Below are 21,312 nucleotides of genomic sequence, written 5' to 3' on the forward strand. Positions count from 1 at the left end.
GAAAGGAGGGAGGAGGCTTCAGAAGCAACTACAACACGAGTAGGGTTCCAAACCCTTTGAGACTCAGCTCTCAACAAGGACCAGGTACCTGACACATCGGAGAACCTGGTCCTGGCCTCTGCAGAGGCGTGACGGCATTCTGGCACTCGGGAGCCTGGGATAACTAAGCAGATGCAATTCCAAGCAGCCACATTGCTGGCCTGGCAGACAGGAGATCAACCAACCATTCCGATTGTTTCACTGTTCTACTGACGTCCCTTGTGCTATTGCAAGGGCCATCACCCCTCCTGCACCCAGCAGCAAAAAGGCAAGAAAGCCAGGTCACGGGAGCTACTGGTGACACCCGAGTGGCCAAACTGGGTATGTCTGACCCCAGAATATGCGTGTACAAGCCTGTTTAACTCCAGGCATTTAAGAGAGTCAGCATCTCCCAGGCTGGAAAAGCTGTGAGTGCTGCTGGGCCTGGGCAGGACAGAAGTGTGCCTTCAGGAGTTACTTCTGAACCTCCCACAGGGCTTGACCACACGACCTGGCAGCGCCAGCACACCTGCCGCAACTCTCCAAGAATCCAAACAAGCCTCTCACTTCTGCCTTGGGAAATCATGGAGACAGGAGGCTGCGCTCCTGAGCACAGGCTGTTTGGCACTGCCAGAGAAGAGAGTGGGCATCTGCCAGAGCCTGGAGGATATGTGACCTCCTGAAGCACCCTGTGCTCTAGCTGAACCCTCCACACAAGTCAGACCCGCAGCTTTAGAGCTCAGCGTCATGGAAGGTTTATTTAAAGTCATGGAAAACATAAAAACTATAGTTATAAAAGATATTAAAACAGTCATCTGAGCCACGCTAGCCATACCAGGCCTGGGTGAGTCCATGGAATTTAGTCCTGCAGTGCTGGAGTTTTTTTCCCTTTTATTTTCTTCTTGGCTTTGCCCTGCTTCTGCTGGTTGGCTTTGCCTTGCTTCTGCTGGGCCTCCTGGCTGACACTCCCCTTGGTTTTCTTTGCAGCTGGAACCTGCTCAGCCTCGTTGCCTGCATCACCTTTTCTTTTTCTGTTTATATTCTTCTTCTTCTTTTTCTTCTTGCCAGCCACAGCATCTCCTCCATTAACAGCTCCCTCCCCACTCCCTGCCGTTGCCACTCCATTCTCCCTGACCCCTCTGTTCTGTTTCTTGTGTTTGCTGCTACCAAGCACGAGGCTCTTCTTCTGCCTGGGGGTTTCTGTTCCCAGGGGCTGCTCGTCTGGGGCTGCTGGTTCTCCATCTTCACTAGCTGCTGGTGCTACGCCATTCTCCTTGATGCCTTTCTTGCGATTCTTGCGTTTCTTGGTCTCTGGCAGGAAGCCTTTCTTCTTCCGCTTAAGCGGCTCTGCTTCCTGCTCAGGCTTGTTGGCTGTCTTCTCTTTCTTGGGCTTCCTGCAGAGAGAACACCAAAAATCAAGAGCAACTTAGTTTACAGCCAGGAAGCAGTGTGATCCATGCTACAAGCAGTCCACAAACAGGCAGAAGCACAAGAAAGGTGCAGGAAGCACAGGCATGCTGCAAGGATGAGCCTTATGGCTGGGGTGGTCCTCAGTCTGCTAAGGGATTGGTTAAATGAGCAGTGGGAGCTGGACCAGGACTCAAGAAGACACATAAAGACTTGACGAAGAATGCCCGTTCCACAGACCAGGTAATGCTTCTGGAGCACACCCGCCTGTGGCCCTGTGCAAGGCTACTGGGACACTGTCTGTCCAAGCTGACAGCCCCAGCAAGGCCTTCACTGTGCTAACAATCCCAAGAGGTCTTCCAGCAAGAACCTCCAACAGACCAGTCTCACCTAGGCAGCCTCTGTACACATGCAGCACAGCCACCACTACTGCTGCTCTCCAGCAGAGCCCATCAGCAACTTCACCACCACCCAACCCAGTCTGTGCTGCTGTGCCAGCTCAGTCCCCAGCGAGGAGCCCTGAAAACGAACCAGGCTCTAATTCCACTGCCTAGATGTTAAGGTGAAGCTTTCAGGACAGTTTTTCTAGCTGCATCTCTTCAGGGTGGAAAAACACTATGTTGACAACCTGTCGTTAGCACCTGCCTCCCAGCAGCTCCCCCAGGATCCTGCGCACAAACCGACTTGCTTGTTCCTACGAGGCTTGTTCCAGCTCACCTGGACAAAGACCTCTGTGTGTCACAGCAGGATGGCACCCCTGCACCCCAATCCCTTCCTCAGACAGCACACACGAGCTTAGTGCTTCTCACCTTCACGATCCCCCTCCCAGCTGCAGTCTCTGCTGCCTCCCAAACCGGGACATACCCTGTGCCAGCCCTGGCAGTACGATGCCAGGGGACCTGTGCAAGACTGGGAAAGGATCTGGGGCTGTGTCATGGGGCTCAGTGAGGCCACTGTGCCCTGCAAGCCCATTCAAGGTGTTAGGAGGGGCCACAACAACAGCTTCAGCTGCCTCGTGTGACTCTTCCCTGCCTGCGAGCCCTCTCGCAGTGAGCCACATGCAAGCATTTCCCTCGGGGCTCTTGCTGGGCTGGGACACCACAGCCCAGGCCACCCACACGCTGGGACCGCAGCTCCCAGTCACGAGCAGAGCACCCACACTGCCTAGTGCTGTGTGTCTCACTGAACGCTGCCAGCAGGAGGGGGAAGCAAAAGTTCTGATTGCAAGCTGTTGATAGAAAGGAGGAAAAGATCCTACGCTTTTTTTTGCTCCAGAACAAAAGTCAAATCCAGCTGCCATTTAACACAGGAGCACTAAAGCATAAACACTGAACGCTCCTCAGCTTTCAGAGCTGCAAGGCAACCACTCCAAGCATCAGGCTAGGGATCCAGACACTAAGGAGCCTAAAGATCACTGAAGAGGATCAAAAGTCCTGGCACGTACTCCCTGGTATCCAGTCACTTCCCAGGACAGCTACTCAATCCTTCCAGCCTCGCGTTTGCAGAATCAATCTGCAGTGACATGGTAGGAGCTTAGGGACTCATCCTAGCCTAGAAATTTCTCTGCAACTCTGGCGATGGCTCCTAAACCAGGCCACCACTTGGGACTGCTGAAAGCAAGCACTCCATCCTTGGGTGATCAGCTGTCTTACCTCTACTGGCAAGACACGGTCAGATATCAGACACGTGTTACAATCCTTTCCCATCAAGAACCAATCCTAAGCGTGTAACCACCTGGAGCTTAGCAAAACAACAAGCATTTCAACCTCACCAACCCAAGAGCTCCATTTAACTCAAAACTCCAGCCTGAACTCGACGCCTTGACTTCCTTTCTCCTCCTACTTCCTGACATCAATGAAGACAAGCAGGACAGGCAGGCAGTCCGCCAGGCAAGCCAAGAAGCCAGAGTGCCAACCGTACATACGTATAATTCAGCCAGCGCATGACGTTCCAGTAGAGAGAGTCGAGACGTGCTGAACTCCCGATGCCTTCTGGCTGGTTCAGAGCTAACAGCACTTTGTCCAACCCCGTCAGCTTCACAGACAGCTTCTGCAGGAGGCAAGTACAAACAGACAATCTGCAGAGTGAACACAGAAGGGGCACTCACAGCAGCAGGGCACAGGCCAGCCGTGGGATAAGACTATGGCAGGAATAACCAATCCTGCCTGGCTTCTCCAAGCCTCTGCCCTGAGCCTGTCTGCAACACCATTTCAGTTTGGGGACAAAAATTGGTGAGTCACACCACGCTGTCAAGCACAGGATTTGCTTGAAAACTGGGTCTCCAGTATGAGACACATGAGTCTTAACAGCTAGAACTGTACTGGCATACAAGAGACTGAAAGGTCCTTTGGTTCTCTTTCCTTTTCAGTCCGTGGCTCGGAGCAGGAGGAACAAGACACATGACTATGGACCTATCTAAAAGAAAAGCAGCAGCATTTTCAGTTTAGTTTCTAAAGGATGAAATCATGCTGCCTCTGGCTACGTTTTCTGTAACCCACTGGATAATTTCAGTAAAACCACACAGAAAAGGCCATCTCAAAGGCTATTTAGTTCCTACAAGAGCCTTGGAAATAATCTCTCTCCTCCACCCACTTTCCTATTAAGTCTTCACAAAGAAACAGGTCATGGTGTGAGCTTAGTGCTTATCAGTAGGAAACTGGGCTTCAGCAATTCTGGTGCTTGCAGTACTTTGCTCCAGAAAATAAGATCATGTTGGAGACTTATTTTGTCACCTATAGAAAATCTTCTCATGTTCAAAAAAGACATTTTTCATTAGGGAAAACAAAGCCTCAGCACAAAGCTTCACTCCCACTCACAAAGCTTCTCTCAGTTTCAGGAAATCAAAACCTCTGGAGTTCAGTGGAGAGGGCAGAGCAACATCTGGGACAAAACCCAGCTCACTCTCACTGGAGCACAGGCTGTATTTCTGCTGGTAAGAAAAGAAGATGCCACATGTGTTTGCAGAACACTTCAACGAGCTCCCGGAGATCAGCTCATAAGAGTTATGGATCACTCCTTCAGACTTGAAGGCTTTTCTGCCCTCAAACTCAGCTAGGCATTTGCTCCAGGGGTACCTTTGGTAAGAAATGAGGTGGGATGTAGCGATGGAGCATTCACAAGGTAAAATCCAAGAAGGATGTTTAAAAGAGGCCTTGGTGGCATTCAGAAGAACAGTCATTTGCCGGACATCAGGTCACGCACTCACCTGCTCTGTCACAGTTTTGAGGAGGAAGTTCAACAGCTCCAAGTTCTTGGCAACTTTCTCTTTATCAGCCTTCAGGATATGCTTGCCAACCATTTTCAAACTCTGCCAATTAAATGGAGAGATGGAGAAGAAACATGCATTAAAGGGGGAAACAAATGACTCTTCTCAGGAGAAAGCAGAAAGCAAGTAACGATTGGCATGATTAACCTGTCACCAAAATAACTCTGGAACACAAAACCCACCAAACTCTGGAAATGCTCAGGAGGATACATGGCAGAAACTGCTGATGACCAGGTTAATTAAGAAACAACCGGCTAAAATAAAAGCAAGCATACCACGAAGGCACAACCTTGCTGCTCTCCTGAGTTTCTAAGCTAAAGCACAACCAGAGACGTGTTTGCTGCCTCCTGGAGAAAAAGAGGAAAGACAATATCCACTCCTGGCCTGGAAAGACCAGGAGGCTGCCAGACAACAGACTCACCTGAGGGACAACAGCTACTCAGCTGCAGAAGCTGGGATTTACACATGAAGCACTAATGCAAAAATCCATTAACGCTTATGCCGAGGAAATCCCAGTTGCCAGCACTAGAACAGGGCTTGTCAATCAAGCTTTAATTCACTGAAATGATTGAGAGAAAAAAAATCTCATCTCTTTGTGTTCCCTTTATGTGCTGCAAGGTTTCTGAGACACTGAAAGGTCTGGTTTAGAGGCAAATCACTCCAAAGATAGGTCAAATAAAAGCCAGAGTTATTTACAAGTGGAGAAGGGCAGAAAATAGCCATAAAAAGGCAGCTGGATCGAAGAGGCGGCCCAGGGGCTCGGGAGTACTGATCCTCTGCCTGCAGCTGGGTCCCACAGCCCCACTTACGTGGCAGTTTTCTTCCCCACTGTATTTCTGTGCGGATGCACGCACCACAGCAAGCCCCACGCAGATTACACTAACAGGAGACAGGATTTGCAGGGACAAGCTTATTGTAGGCAGTGGCGTGCCCCATCACAGCCTGTTTCTCTAGAGAAGGCTTCACTCGTGGCCAAGCCCACCTTTGCTTGGAACTTGACCATGCCAACCTGGCCAACTGGCAAGGTCCACCCCAGGCTCAGCATCCTCGGTGCCTCAGGCAAAGCGTGTTGCTGATAAGTCACTGCACCGAACCCGCACCCAGCGGTGGAAGGTCACAGGTCTCCAGGAGATGCAACCTGTTCCATTAGACCATTTACTGCTTTTGCTCCATTCAGACTGGAAGTAATTTTAAGGACTCTGAGAAAACTATTCTCCATCTCTATCAGCGTAAAGCTGGCAAATAAACTCAAAACCCTCGCAGGCACAGAGAGAAGAAAGAAACTTATTCCTCAAAGCAAGCTCCTTCAGTAATGATGCTCACAAAAGAAAAATAATGATGGCCAGCAAGAATTAACAGAATCAGTGGGAAAATCAGATAACATACCTCCAGGACCAGCAGCCTTCAAGCAGAATTATCTACTATCTGTACATACTCCACACTCTGGGAGTATATTTTTGAAATAATAAAGATACAGTTAATTCTTGACCAGGATGGTCCACTCTAGCCCTGTATTAGAAAGCCACCACATTCTTCTGGCTGGAATTCATGCAGCAACTTCATCTGACTATCAATAACTTGTTAATTACCCTCTCTGATACAGATAGATGAGCTGCAACTCTATTCCAGACCTGTCATTAACCTACAAGGTCACACAATTCAACAGCTCTAAAGTCTCTCAGGTAAAATGAGAAACAAATACAAGGTATGTGATTAAAAAAATTTAAAAAAAAAAAAATCTTCACATGTAGGATGTAACACCTCATGGGCCATGCACACTCCATTTATTAGGCTTACCACAATTATTATTAATAATAACAACAATAATAATAACAACAAGAAAATCCATTATGAAAAAAAACCCTTGATTTGCATAAAGAATTTCTTTGCAATTTGAAGAACAAGATATTGCCAGGCTAACAGTCATTATTTGTGGTTAAAGCAGCTTTCAGAGAGGCTATTAAGTTGAGATCCTTATTTTGCTAAGTTGTGTAAAAGTTCACAGCGAGAGAAAACCAGTATGGATTGTCAGCTCTTCAGGACAAGGGGAATCGGGGCAGCACTGTGAGAAGGAGCCACAGCGAAGTCAACTGCCATTTCATCCTTTTAATACACAAACATTTTAGAATTAAGAAGGTGTTAAAAATAAATTGCATTTTCTCTTCACTGTAGATGAGTGATGTAGACGACTGCATTTAAACCATGCGGCCTTGACTCTGTTCTTGCTGCCATCCCTGCTTCCCAGAATTGCCCTGATGATTCGAAGGGTTTGAAACAAACCCTACTGGTCAACAGAAAAGTCCTATAGCTCTGAACAACACCCGAGGGGCTGATTTTGAGCAGTCTGCAAGCAGTTCTCAGGTGCTTGCGAAATCGGGGCGTGCATCTAGTTTGGGGTACGCTACCGAATCCATGCAGACTTGCAGAACAAAGAGGGTGGCTTGCCCAGCTGGAGATAGAAGATATCACTTGTCTAGCAACATCAGTGCTGTAGGATTAAGCACTTCTATTAAAAGCAGTGTTTTGCATGAGTCTGGAAATACAAGCACAGTTCCACCAGCATAAACAGCCAGAAGCAAGTCAGTATGTTTCAGGTGCTCTGCAAACAAACAGCTCCCTACTGAAACGGATCACTTTCAAACAGCTCTCAAAGACCAGGAAGGAACAAGGAAGAGAGTGGAGGTGGACAGAGAAGCCAAAGGAGCAGCAAAGAAGCAGGAGATAATTCATTCCTACAGAATGCACAATTTTCTCTAGTCCAGAAGCAGAATGGATTTGCTTTAAGGAAGCTGGATTCAGATAAAACCTTACTATTTCTCAACATGTGTCTTTTCCCTTTACCTTCTGCTACAAAGGGTGTAAAAGAAATTTACTCCAAAGAGTACAAAAACACCGGCACCTCTGTATGTGGTATGGTTGAGACAGTCGAGCTTCCTTAAAGACTTGAGTCCAATTCCTGCTCAGCTCAATGCCAATTACTATCCTGATCTCATCACCACCTTCTTGGAGTACTTCCCCATTACGCATTACAGGAGATGGTATCTTCTGTTAAGCATTGCTTCACTCGTCCTCCCATAGCAGGGAGTGTACACAGTGGAGCACTTGCTTTGATGGGAACTGTGTTAGCGTGCGACATCGATGCAAACATGCTGCGCTCTGGTTACGTAAAAGAAGCTGATTTTGGACTGGGGCTGCAGGCAAGCTTGGGGAACTGCTCCTAAGGAACAGAATCCCAAGTCTCTTCAATGGCAACTGGGTCCAAGCCTCAAAAGGAGCTTTCTCAAGTATTTGTCATAAATTCTTACTACAAAAGGTATCGGCCATTGTACGTTACGGGTTCACACAGCAGATTGCTTTGGTCCGCTCCCTCGCTCAGCTATCTGAAAGATGAAATTAGTGCTGCCACCCCAGTTGTGCAGGTCAATCCTTTTACAGGCCTACCGTGATTATTTCATCTGGGCAATGTATAAAATACCATTACAAAATGTAAGCAAAAGCTATTATGTAACAGATGGCAAACTGCAACACATGGCAAGCGTGCCTTAAAAAGAAAAGCAGTATTTCAGTCATCTGCAGCATCCTTAGGAGAGCCTCAAACACCAATTAGATCACAAAAGACTTGCACAACGTTGGCAAGTATCTCCATTTTACATAGCAAGACTGAGGCACAAAGCAGTGGTTTTGCTTCCAGCTATGCTACAGGTCAGTGGCGGAGGGTTAAGTGAAAACCCAGAAGAACTTGTCTAACCACCTGTTCTGTGATTCTCTGCCATGTGCTGCTCGAAAAGGCATCCAACTCTCCCTTCCCTGGCACTCTAAAAGCATTACCAACCCAAGAGTCACATCACCCAGTCATTCCATACTAAAAGCAGAGACACCACACGGCTTATACTGAACAGCCACACCTGCATCACTTGTCGATTATGTTGTTTTTCTCCCATTTTCTGCTTTTCTTACTCCGCTCCTTCAGTAACAGCCAGGCCCACTTTACAGGAAAGCTCAGTTCCAGCTACAGCTCAGTAGTACCTGTGACGGTTAATCATGCCTGTACGTCTGAGCTGTCAGCAGATCTGGGCAGGTCATTTTCCAGCAGGAAAAAATATGGAGGCAGTTTTCACAGTTGGAACTCCCATCTCATCTCAGGCCAATACAGCAATACAGGTCCGGCCTCGCTCTACAGGGATTCAGCTGGCAGAGATGGTTTTGTCTTGTTCTGTCAAACATGCTGCTTCCAAAAGCCTCTGGCTGTTTCTGGTGGATAGCACTTCTGAATCCAAAGTTCTCTGCTTCTAGGATTTCTACAGGGAGAATAGCACACCCCCAGCATCTCATCAGTGTTTTTTCTTATATTCCTAATTCCTGCATCAGACATGGAGGTATCCCAACTGCTGCAGGATCCAACCTTTGTTCCACCTCTCACTGCGCTTCACAGCATTCCTTATCTTCACAAAGTATAAAACAAGTTTGTTGGAGCACAGGAGGTGAATACCTGAAGTAATTCAGTCATACAAGCAGGGCAGAGGGCTGGCAGCTAGAAAGAAATGTTAACCACACAGCTCCATACCTCAGTTTCCCAGGTAGGATTTTAGTTTAAGCCCAAGACTCCCCTGAAATCTGCAATACAGCAAAAAGTGGCGCATGTGCATCTGGAGCCAAAGTCAGCATCCCAGCCAGTGCCCAGCTTTCCCTGCAAGGCAGATGGCAATATGCCGTTACACGGAGCCAGGCAGTGTTTCTGGAAGTCTCCCCTCACACCCGCCTGCAATCCCAGTCTGTCTGCTCTTCCCCTTTCCCAGGTACCACAGTGGGGGACACACTTAGCCCAGACGTACAAGACACAGCAGTACCTCAAGACTGCAGACAAGTGTTCCGCTAACAAGACACGATCACGTTTCCTAGCTGGAAGTTCGAACACTGTTTAATATTTATGCATTCCCAGCACGTCCTTCAGCCTACTTCACTGTTCAAAACAAACACTCCTTCCCCTCCGTGGGATCAGCCTGACAGATCCATCACTGCTCCGTGAGCTGGAGAAGCTCGGCCAACCTGCATTCTTTCCACACGCTGCGCTATCTCCGTCCTTCCCCCTCCTCCCCCATAACAGACCTGACACTGATGGATAAATGTGCAGATTCATGGCTGAATACAGTGCCAAGCACCTTCTGCAAAACACGTACCTCCACCCACCCTGCACGGCCTTACAGCCCCGGCACAGCCCCAGGTTGCCACGGAAAACTCTCTTCTCCAGCAGCAAACAGTTCAGCAATATTTCCATCCTACTCAATGTCCACAGTGACAACGAGGAAGGGCATGAGAGGTCGGCACGCAGTACGCCGACTGCTCGAGCTTCGCTCTGGCTCCGTGCCGCGGCTCCGCGCCACGCGCGGGGTCCCAGAGCAAAGATGCAACCTGGCATTTTGCTGCTGCTGTGGCTCAGGTCCCTGTGGGGAGTCACACACAGAGGGGTCCCAGCAAGTGGGTTTGGGGCCCTACAAGTGCCCATTACTGAGCCGCAGCACAAGATCTGCCCCGTCAATGTACAGGTGAGCCGAGAGGTCTGGGAGCGGCACAGCCCTTCTCTGCTATCTGGAGGCTAAGAACAAACTGTCAACCAAATGAAGCATTTGAGTATTCTGTGTGCTTGTAGCTCCTGTTATTATCCAAGGTAAGCACCCTCCTCTCCTGTAATTACCCTCACACTTCTCCTGAGAGGGAAGAGGTAAGCCATTCCCTCCATTTCACAGAGGCTCAGAGAGGCCAAGCAACATGACGAAGCCAGGAATGAACTCCGAGCTTCCCAAAACCCAGACAAGCCACTCCCAAATACTTCCCTTCATGACAACGTTCACTATAGAACAGAACAACCCAAGCTAGAACTTAAAGCTAAATAATGGATGTCAAAGAGGAGAGGAGGGAAGAGTATGCCCCTTCACACCAGTTTCCATCTATCCCCAGAGCCAGATCCATTTCCAGCTCCATGTACACAAGGAGAGGGTCTCACACCACCCACCTGAACAACACAGCAGCTGCTGCCAAGAGCACTTAAAGGAGGAAAAAGAAGCACTGACACTCCCTGCTCCCTCTGTTCTCTCTCACTAAGTTTCTGAAGACTGGAAGTATAAACATTCAAAATGTTTTTCCTTGCATCTCTAGCAGACACAAGTCATCAAGAAATGCTCACAAAGGGAACGGAGCCACCAAACTTCTGCTTGTCTCCGAAAGCAGGAAGGTAGGGAACCAAGCAGACCCACATGCTGAAGGGTATAATTAAAGGGCATTTTTTGCAATGTTTTTTTTGGCCGTTACTAGAGGGAGGAGCCCAAAAATTCAGAAGCCATTCTCACAGAAAATGCCAATGCTTTCCCGAGTTTAAAGATCTGATTTTTAATTTTTTTTCCATAGACTGTATAAAAATGCAGCAGGGAAAAAAGCATACAGGACAGCTGAGGGAACAGAGGAGAATGAATTCTCCACAGAGACAGCCAGTACTCTGAAAGTACGTCAAAGATATCAGTTAAATCACTACTGGCCTCATTTTACAAGCTAAGAGGCTGAGAAAGGGCAATGAATTAAGAATTTATAAAGATGGACAGTTAAAAGTTCAGGCAATCTTCAAGAAAAAAATTGAAGAACAGCTTTTTTAGAGATTTGATGAAGTCACTGTTAATAATTTATCTCCCTACAAATTAAGACAGCAATAATCAAATGTGATGCCCTTCAGAAATGAAGGGCAAGTCTACACTGGAAGACTATATAGTATATCTCCCTCTCCCTGCCACATTCTGAGTGGCTCCAGCTAGTTATTTTAAATCCCTAGCTGAACAACACAATAGCAACAAAACCCTCTAATGTCATACAATAAAAGCCTTCAGAGAGCATACAGTAACTTCCAAATGACCATCCCTCGCACAGGCCATGTCATCCCCCGTCCATCTGCATTCCTGCCTTTCTACAGAAACACAGCTGCCTGCCCAGTCCCAGTCTAAGTAACCAGCTACGTGGAAGGAGGCATCACACGTGTCTCATTAAGATCATGTGTGTATTTATCTGGAAGTCTCCAACACTGGTGACTGGGAGTGCTTTGGTCTTTCACTGAACTTCAGTATCAGATTCTGTGAGCGTTTTTACATGCCGGGATGCCTTGATCCCATTTTGGTTTCAAACAGCCCGTCCCTTATGACATTGGCAAAACAAGAAAAAGAAAAAAGAGTAGTAAAGTTGAGCCCTTCTCGTGCTGTACTTACTGCAGAAGGGAGACAAAGGAAACCCTCAGGAAGCTGCTGTGTATAAGCCAGAGAAAGCAGTTTTAACAACGGTCTTCTGAGGGCTGTTTTGTTTTGACATTGCTCAGCCATGAAAATACACCTTTTCTGGCATATTCTTCAAAATCCTTTCCCGCTTCTCCCTGACTCTCACATTGTAACTGGGAGTTTCAGCATAAGTTGGGAGTTACACAAAGCACCTCAGTTCAGGAGGGCAAGCCAGTTCCTGAGAAAGGGATGACAAAAAAGGGTAATGAAACTATGTAGTCAGATCCTGGAGCTTCCTGCCTCAAATCTGTCAGTGAGTTACTAAAAAATTGGCAGGGCTTCAAGATGGCTCTAAAGCCAAGACAGCAATTTTGTACCGTATCAGAAAGAAAACAAATATATCTAACAGGTGAAACAAACACCAAAACGTGCCCACAATGACAACTGGGAGAGCTGAAAGACCAAATTCAGAAGCGCTTGATAGAGTCAAAAAGACAGTGTGTGAGCACTAGCAGCAAACTCCTAGAGATGTCTCACCAAAACCATGCGACAGTTCCCTGCATGAAATGGGGACCTCGAGCCTCTCAGGTTCTGTCACAAGCCTCATGGCACGACTGCGGGCACTCTGAACTCACAACCACCAGCATCGTCCTTAGATGGGGAGATCTAGTCCTTAGACAGAGATTGCTATTCAACACGCTCAGCTGCTCTGAAGCAAAGTTAAGAAACGGTCAGATTGTCCATGCACAAAGATGGTCTTCTGGGATGTCTCAGGAGACCCGAGTTTGAGTCTTGGCTCAGCTCCCAGCCAAGCGCGTCTTGTGTAAAACAGGGTGAACGACTTTAGTTTACTAAATACATTAGCTCTTGGGCTTCTGCAAAATACTTTCTTCATTACATCAACAACTTACTGGTTTGAATTCCCTTTGTAAAGCGCTTTGAGACCTCCTGATAAAAGAACAAAGCTCTCCAAGAGGAAGAAGTCGCTGTCAGATGCTGTAGCATCTCAGGTGAGCTCTGTCATTTACAACATGAAGTAACTCTATTTCTTTATACTGTAAACACAAGAGTTGTCTAGACTTCCAACATTAGAATAAACTCAACCAACCATAGCAAGGTTCTGCTTTGTGTAGAGTAATTATTTAGGAGTTCGGAGGTCAAAACCGCGCCAGAGCTATTTCTCTGGCTCCTCACCTTCGCAGTCCCAGAGCTCGTGGGCAAGACTTTGTGCCCAGGTGACCCAGCAGAAGAAGCCAAGAGCACCAAGAGCAAACAGGGCTCTCAAAAGAACAAGTCAGCTCCAAAGTACCCGCTAGGATATCAAGACTTGCCTCACTGACAGTAAGGAGATGGCAAAAATGAATCCTTCATGACTGTGATATATGTTTTATAAGCACGCTTAAACATTTTGGGAACAAATAAGGTCAAGTTAGCTTATGTAAGCACAAGAGCCATTGCCTCGCAGCAGCCGGAGCTGCTATTTCAGGAAGCTGTCTCTTCACTTAAAGTTCCTGGCTGTTGATTCTCCCTCATCTGCCTCTTCGTTTTGCACACATAATTCAATGATATCCAAGACCGTAGTTTTCTCACATTGCTTCTTTCCCAGTTCCAGCACATATCACAGCCTAAAACCACCCCAGGCTCCCCGCTCCTCACCAAGTGATCTGCAGGTATGCAGTGCAATCACCAAGGCAAGAGAGGACAAGAAGGCAGACACCAGGAGATAGCATCCAAGCCTTTCTCACAGCCTTATGCCTGCCATGGCAATCCTGCACTTCAAGAGCTACCAGCCCCATAGCTGCAAATCTGACCAAGGACCCAGACAGCACGGCAAAGCCTTCCGGTGACAGCTTCCTTGTGAACAATACTGCTGCTTGAATTACAAGTGCACATCAGCAGAGTCAGTTAAAGAGTTGGCCCTCCCAGGTTATTTCAGACTTCTCTCTGGATCAAAGACAGGTATAAAATTCTGAATTATCATTTTTCCCCTCTTAAAACAGCTATTTGTGAGGGATGGTGGCAGGAATGGTCAACGACAACAAATGAAGACCTTTCAACTAGAGGCAGGGCAATAAAACTTCATCATTTTCCACAGCATCATGAATTACAGCTCTCAGCCCAGGTTCTCATAGGTAAGCACTCACATGTCAACATCTACCTACTTACGTCCTCACCTCCAAAATCACTGCTGACCTGGAACGGCCCACCGAAACAAGGCTCAGATGAAAAGGGATGAGACAGCTGCAGGAGAAACTCGCACTTCTGCAAACGCCCTCCCTACCCTCTAGCTAAGCAGAGGCACACGTGGACATGAGGGACAGAAAGGGCTATCATTTAGCCCAAGCTCTTGCCTAACAGTCCAAGCAAACTCACCCCATCATTTCAACATCAAGCCCATAACTTCCACTCAACCTGCAGCTTCTCTTCCAGTCAAGCACACAACCTCAACCTGGTGATTCAGAGCCAACAAAGTCTTCGGCAAGTTATTTTCATGTCGGATTACTCTCTTTGACAAATACATGCTTTCTACAGATTCTAAATTTCCTCAGTTTCCAGCCTCTGACTTCTGCTACAAGGGAATTTTTACTGACTCCAAAACAGATTAGTCATGATGTGAGTATTGTTCTACTACACCATAGAGCCACTGCACGGTTTTACAGCTATTACTCAGGTAAGTGAGCATTTCTGCACCACCAAAAAGACAAAGAATACCTTACACAGCTTTAGAAAGTTTTGCAGCACAAGTGTCAGCCTTTGGCTACGAATCAAAACTTACATGGAATATAAAGTCCTTGATCCCTCCTAATTACAGCAGCATTTAAAGGCATGCAGCTGCCCCAGCTCCAAGGAGCCACACCAGCACCATGTCAGTGCACGGGGAGACAAAACCCAATACATACATATCCACCAAGAGAGCACTCTGTAAAAATGTTAGGTCAGGGTTTTTTCAGGCTGAAAAGAGAACTAGCATCTATATGCCACTGCCAGTTAATAGTATGAGCCTCCTGCTCTCAGGGTATACCTTGGACAGCCCAAACAAACTGACAGTACTGCCCAGGAATTTTTCTTCAAACATGGATGACCACAGAAATGAGAGGCACTGAGGAAACTTTGGTAGCAAAGCTCATTAAAATACTGGATGATTGCAAGATGCTAAACTTTCCCTGACAAGAACAACATAAAGGCATTGTAAATGTTTGTGGTTTCCCAGTGAATCGCTGAGTCTTGCAGGTATTCAGCTGCTGGAAAGAAACATGGAGATGATCGGGTTGGGAGGAGTGGCATGTTTTATGTAGCTGGAAAATAAAATTATACCTAACTCCACCCATTGGACTTCTGATGTAATCATTAAATAAAAGCTATTTAATGCAACCCAGGATTACCTGCCTCCTCAAGAACTATAAACAGCACCTTTGAATTCCTCAATTTAAACTTGCTTAGATTTTGTTCCTCCTTGAAAAAAGAACCCAGAGTTAATTGTTCTGTTCCAATATGGTAAATTATAGAATGGCCTAAATTACCACGTAACCAGTATTTAAAGAAGTAAAGAATGAAAGCTACACTTAAAAAGAGGTCAACACTACAGTTACGTAGGCAGACCAAGACTGGAATCTCCCATGTCATCAAGTCTAGTCACCACATCATAAGATTAATTTGGCTGCTTGGTTCCCCTCATGTCAATCCACAAGAATATAACCGAATGGCATTTACTTCTTCAGTCTTCTGTCCCACAGATCACCTCCTACATAATAGCTGCACCCTAAAATTGTCTTCAGGTACAAGCCACACTTGTCCTTGAGAATCAGGAGCCCTGCAATTTCTGCATCACTATTTTTTCTGCACAAATTATTTTCCAATGCATATTAAGGTTTCCCTGATGAACAACATTAGCAAGGGAGTCTGGTCCAGAAGGTCCACAACGCACCAGGAGTCAGAAGTCTAGTGGACTTCAGCTCTATCTCTTTGGCTCTAAAGTTCATTCAAATACAGAATTTCCATAACATCTTCTGAAATTAAGGCAATGTTCACGATATCTTTCAATTCAAAACTTATTATTTAAACCGCCTTAAATTGATCTGGATGAGTGTATTCCCTAAAACTCGAACTCCTGTCTCTTGGATCTACACACAGGCACCGCTGAGCTGTACCAGGCACATGTCTTGCACTCTGTGAAAATGCATCTGAACAGTGGTGTTCCAAGAATGCTGCAGTCCTGGTGGACACTATTCAGACCAGGTGTGAGCAAGCACAACCCGAGTGCCGAGCATGGCCACGGACTGCAGCTCTGAGACTGAGCACCGCACCATTAGGTGCTATCCACACATTTAACATGTTGAAGCTCGTTACCTCTGTCACTTGGCTGATGCTTTCTCTGATCAATTCCTCCCACTCCTCCTCTGTCATGAAGAGCTTCAGTTCACGAAGAAGCAGAACATTCTGGAGAAGCAAACAGGCCTGGGCCTGAAAGAAAAAAGGGTGAGCAGACATGAAACTCCGTGCTGTCTAAGGGAGGTGTTAGCAATGCAAACACCCTGCTGAAGCAAACAGCTAAGCACAGCATCCAGGGAATGCCATCTCACAGATGCTGCACATCCTCACCAACACGTACCTCACTCTGTTAGAAAACATCCTCTAGACCCTAACAGGGTGACTCCTCAGGAGACAGGGAAGTGGGTTTGGGTTGAACGCACATACTTAAAGGAGAAGGTCAAAGGGGAGGGGAGGGATCACGCCGCTTCTAGATTTAGGCATTCATATCCAAAATACGCTTTAGTAGCTGCTCTGACTGCATCCCTTTCAGCCTGCAGAAGTCTTCAGGCAGCCCTTTGCATGACTCTAGTCTTCACCATGCCCTGATGAATGCAGTAGGCACAAATAAAAATAAAAGCTATCAGGTTAATAAACGCTTCATTTCAAAGGAATCCTAGATGGAAACTGCTGTTCAGAGCAGCGTTCAGCCTTGCCCTGGAGTCAAACTTGCTCTTTAAGCCTCCACATTAACACAGCAATGAAAACAGTAGCCACCAGAAAAACAACAGTAATCTGCAATCTTCTTACAAGTCCTTTTCTATTCTAGAATTCCTATTTTAAGGCTTTCTTACGTACAAGAAAAACACAGTACTAGACAAAAGCAAAGGATAGAAATGCACAGAATACCCTAATGAGGATTAGTGCAAATAGTTTAGAGGATTTAAAGGGAAAATTTTTGTAGCAGCATGGAGTTAGTGAGCAAATTCTACCCACATATAAAGAAAAAATGTTGCCTCTAGCTGCCATCACACAGACCAAAATTGAATGCAGGTATAAATACCAAAAATCATTGGGAATTATATCAAAAGTTAATCTTATCCAAAGCAAGTAAGGGCTGCTGGTTTTTAACCACACGTTGCAACTGAACCCATCCTACAGAAACCAACGGTGCAGAGTCTGTAAAACTCTTTATCAAAGATACCACTGAGATCAAAAGTCTAAGAAGCCTCAAGAAAAAATTCAGCCCTGTGATGCCCAACCTGGGCTCCAGATACCCCTTGGATTCAAAAGAAGTAACCTGGAAAACACGTAGAAGGCTACAAACTGGCTATACAGTACCCCCATTTCTCCTCGAGCGTTTTAAGGAACTTTCTACTGAAGAATTCAAAGCGAGGGAAGAGAAGAAATCCCTGGATCTCCTCAGAGAAGTAAGACCATCCAAAGCTGTAGGCAGTCGAACAGAACACCTCACGATCTGAAGGAGGTCTTGTTTCCTATACAACATACTCCAGGCTTCTGCGACGGACAGGACACTGAACACGGGTCCCCTCCTGGAAAATTTCAGCACTTGTATTTGTGTTACAACAGAGTAATGTCACACATCTATGTAAGCTCACCTCCAGTTTGCACCAGCATGGCCAACGAAGAGAATTATCCAAAAAGAGCGAGCTTTCACTCACCAACAGAAATCCTGTTCTTTACTCGAGGGATAAAACGTGGCAGGGAACCAATGAGACTACATCAAAAGATTTGTGTTGATCTAATGAGAGTGAGTGCCCTAATGCCATGTTCGAGACAGGCAAGCTTACATATTTCTTGTAATCACGGGGAGGCCGTGCCTTACAGAACCAAGTATGGCATGTCTGCATGCATGTACCAAATGAGGTGGAAAGTCACTTCAGTGCAATTACAAAGAGAACGTGGCCCTCGGAGTAGATGAAAGGCCATAAATTCATTTTGAAAGGCTCAGGCAGGGTCATACACCTCAGGGCACTGTCTCTTCTTTGACGATTACAAAAGCGTTCATACTGCAAGTGGGTGCAAAGCACAGAGAAGGGTCCTGTTAAACTATCCCGATAGTACCTCAGGACTACAGATTTACTCAAGAAGGGGACAGAGGACAATGATAAGGGCCCGCTGGGGAATCCTACCAGTCAGCAGTGGGTGGGAGCACGGCAAGTCCATGAGGAAAAGAACTGGAAAGAAATCAAAGCCATCCAAAGGAACAAGGAGCTCTGGAGACCAGACTCAAATGCTGGACTGACAGAACAGACGCCGAACAGGACCTAGCCCTCAGTAAGCACTAAGCTTGAAAATTATTTTAAAAGAAAGTAAAAAACCCCACTGAACATGTCCTTCTCTGCGTCATAAATGAGGAAGTCAAACCACCCAGTAATCTGAGAATCCTGGCTGGTGCTATCACTCTTTAGTAATTTTGTCACACTCAGAGTTTGCACGCTTCCAGCCCATATATTAGATTCAAGTAAAGAGAAAATACCTTTTGAGTTTCACGTAATTAAACTGTACTCAACACAATCCTGTGTTTCCTGATTATTTTTATTCTTTCAAATGAGAAAAGTTGTTCACGCTTAGTACTAAATTGTCATTGGGTTAAAAAACAAAATAAAATATTTACTTGCTGGTTGAAATCAAATTTGGCTCAAAAACATCTCAGTCAGAGAGCAAACGTGACACTAATAATTATAAGGTTCTCAGTGCCCAGTGCCATGCTATGCTGGAGTTTAAGGTTATCATATTCATCACAGAGTCTGTGACTCTTCTATTTCTACAGTTAGTCAGTAACACGGAGCGCTCATGTAGCTTATTTTTCCAGGGTAAACTTCACAATTAAATAGTGAAAGTTAAACCACAGGGAGAAGAACTGAAATCAGTGGAATCAGCCAGAAAAATCAGGGCAAGAACCGAATCTAAAACCCAGTTCTTCAATCTGGTCCAAGGGTAAAACCCACTAAGAAACAGCACTTCCCACTCTGGCTGATGCCATCCCACCAAAGCAAGTTCAAACCAAAACAAGAGGGGCATCAAGTTTCTTCTTTAGAAAGAGATGCAACCAGCACACCTCACTCACTGCATCTATGAGCACGTGAAAAAGGATCCTGGATGGCATCAGAAGATTGCTTAGTAAGTAAAGGTGCTCGGAGAAAACAATCTAGCAACAAGGACCACAAAGCTGCCATATCACCTTGGAAAGTAACAGCCCTCCAGCCACGAGTTCATCCGTCAGGGCTGGGAAGCCTCGAACCACTGGCTGGAAGGGCATGAAACAGCTCCCCATAGAACAGATCCTGGCAGGATTCGCAAAAAGGATTTTAAAGACTGAAAGAGTTTGCAGACACCACAAGCCATCCTACTTGCCCATCTTGACACACCACACTAGCCTGATTTTTGGAAGTCCAGACACTCAACGTTTTTTATGAAACTGGCCTCAAAAGAAGTGAGGCTGCTCAGAGGATTTTTCAAGCCATCTCCTGGAATGAGGTTCTTCCCACTGCTAGCCACTGCTGAACACACATGCCACTACCATTTGGTGGTGCTCCTGTGACAATATTAGTTATGCAAAAAGATCCTTCAGAAATTAAAAAACCTCACAAAACCCACTTATTTTCTGTTCTGTGAAACAGATTTCTAGCATGCATGCAAGAAAATGTATGTGTCCAAGAAAATTACATGAATGCAAGCATGCAAGATGTTTTCATTCACACACATTCAAAAAACATACGAAGCATAATTCTACAAGTTTGTGCTCAAAGACGCAAGCCTTATCCTTGCTGAGCAGCAGAAAAAAAGAAGCAGTAGGGAAAGTGTCTTTTTTTTTTTTTCAATGCAGACATCATATGTCTGATTGCTGTCTACTTTCTCACAGCTTGCTCAGAAGCAGTTGGCACCTGTTCACTGGCGGAGGCACTAACCTTACACAATCAACCAATTCCTACCTCCCCACCAAGACTTTCAAAGTCCAAGGCCACACACAAACACCTTAGGAGGAGCCCAGCCACCGCAGCTAGGTTAAATCTTTTGCATCAGAACACTGGCAAACCCCATGATTTCTCACAGTCTATCATTTACCCTTAACATGTTCATGATGTGTCTTCTGTACATGATACAGGGACCAGCTGCATGTTCTACCATCACAGACCAGCAGCAATCTGAAGTTTGGAAAGTAATCCCACAAAATTCAGCACCAGATCTGGAGCTCAACAACTACCCAGTTGTGTCCCTCTCCCTCCTGCCCTCCCCAGCATCACTGGTATTTTGGAATGTCTTCCAAGCATTTGGCAATTTTGGAGGCTGCCAGAACAATACTGTTCCCAAGAACATCATAGAGGATTCTCTGCATTTTCTCAGTGCCAAATCAGGCCTGCTGTGTTCATGATGGCCCTATGAGAGAGCCAAGTATTATCAACACTTCACAAATGGACAAAAATAGCCGAAGACCCAAGAGTCCCAGCTACCAAACTCCAGTCCGGTTTGGAAGTGAAAGCCGTTGTCCCTCCATCTGCGCAGTCTCTGAAATGAGAATGTCTGAGAGTAGCTACAAGAAGCTGACAGCCACATTAGAGCTTTTCCTTAAGGGCACAGGAGAATGCTGCAGCCCATCCTGGGTCCCAGGACCTACCTCGCTGCCTAGTCAAAACATTTTCTCCTTAATGTCAGTTTTTAAAAAGAAAGACTATAAAATAGACAAAAAAATAAAAGTGAAGTCTATTCAAGCAGGGATAGTAGATACACATACACACTCCCACACGTATCTATCCACCGTACGACTAAATGAGGCAGAAACGCTCGTTACCAGCCCACGTGGGAGAAGAGAACAATAACTAACTGCAGCGCTGACCCTGTCATTTTCTACCGGCGTAATTATTTATTTCTTGTCTACGATGATCACACAAAACGCCGTTCAGTATAAACAGTCAACATTTCTTTCTGAAATAGTGAACCTCCTCACTGCAGTGACTGAGATGTGCTGCTAATTCCCAGATGTGCTCACCTGCCTCACTGAGATGCTAAAAAGGGTTGCTGGGTTACACAACCTACCTTCACTCTTCGCAGTAAAGGACGAGACATCCAGCTGACTATTAAAAACAGCAAGCAAGGGGTTAA

The 21,312-nt window shown here is 46.1% G+C and overlaps 1 protein-coding gene across 1 annotated transcript in view; it reads right to left on the bottom strand.

The window, feature by feature from the left end:
• Positions 1–844: 844 nt before the first annotated feature.
• The window catches only part of MYBBP1A (MYB binding protein 1a), a 62,241-nt gene continuing 41,773 nt past the window's right edge, over positions 845–21,312 (bottom strand). The window contains exons 24-27 of the mRNA XM_086624496.1: positions 16,288–16,401; positions 4,631–4,732; positions 3,350–3,474; positions 845–1,412 (exon numbers count right to left, since the gene is read on the bottom strand). Of these exons, the coding sequence (XP_086480622.1) occupies positions 878–1,412; positions 3,350–3,474; positions 4,631–4,732; positions 16,288–16,401 (876 nt within the window). The 3' untranslated portion in view covers positions 845–877. The remainder of the gene's footprint in view (positions 1,413–3,349; positions 3,475–4,630; positions 4,733–16,287; positions 16,402–21,312) is intronic.

The sequence above is a fragment of the Tauraco erythrolophus genome, chromosome 21 (genome assembly GCF_009769465.1).
Source record: "Tauraco erythrolophus isolate bTauEry1 chromosome 21, bTauEry1.pri, whole genome shotgun sequence".
Classification (NCBI taxonomy): domain Eukaryota; kingdom Metazoa; phylum Chordata; class Aves; order Musophagiformes; family Musophagidae; genus Tauraco; species Tauraco erythrolophus.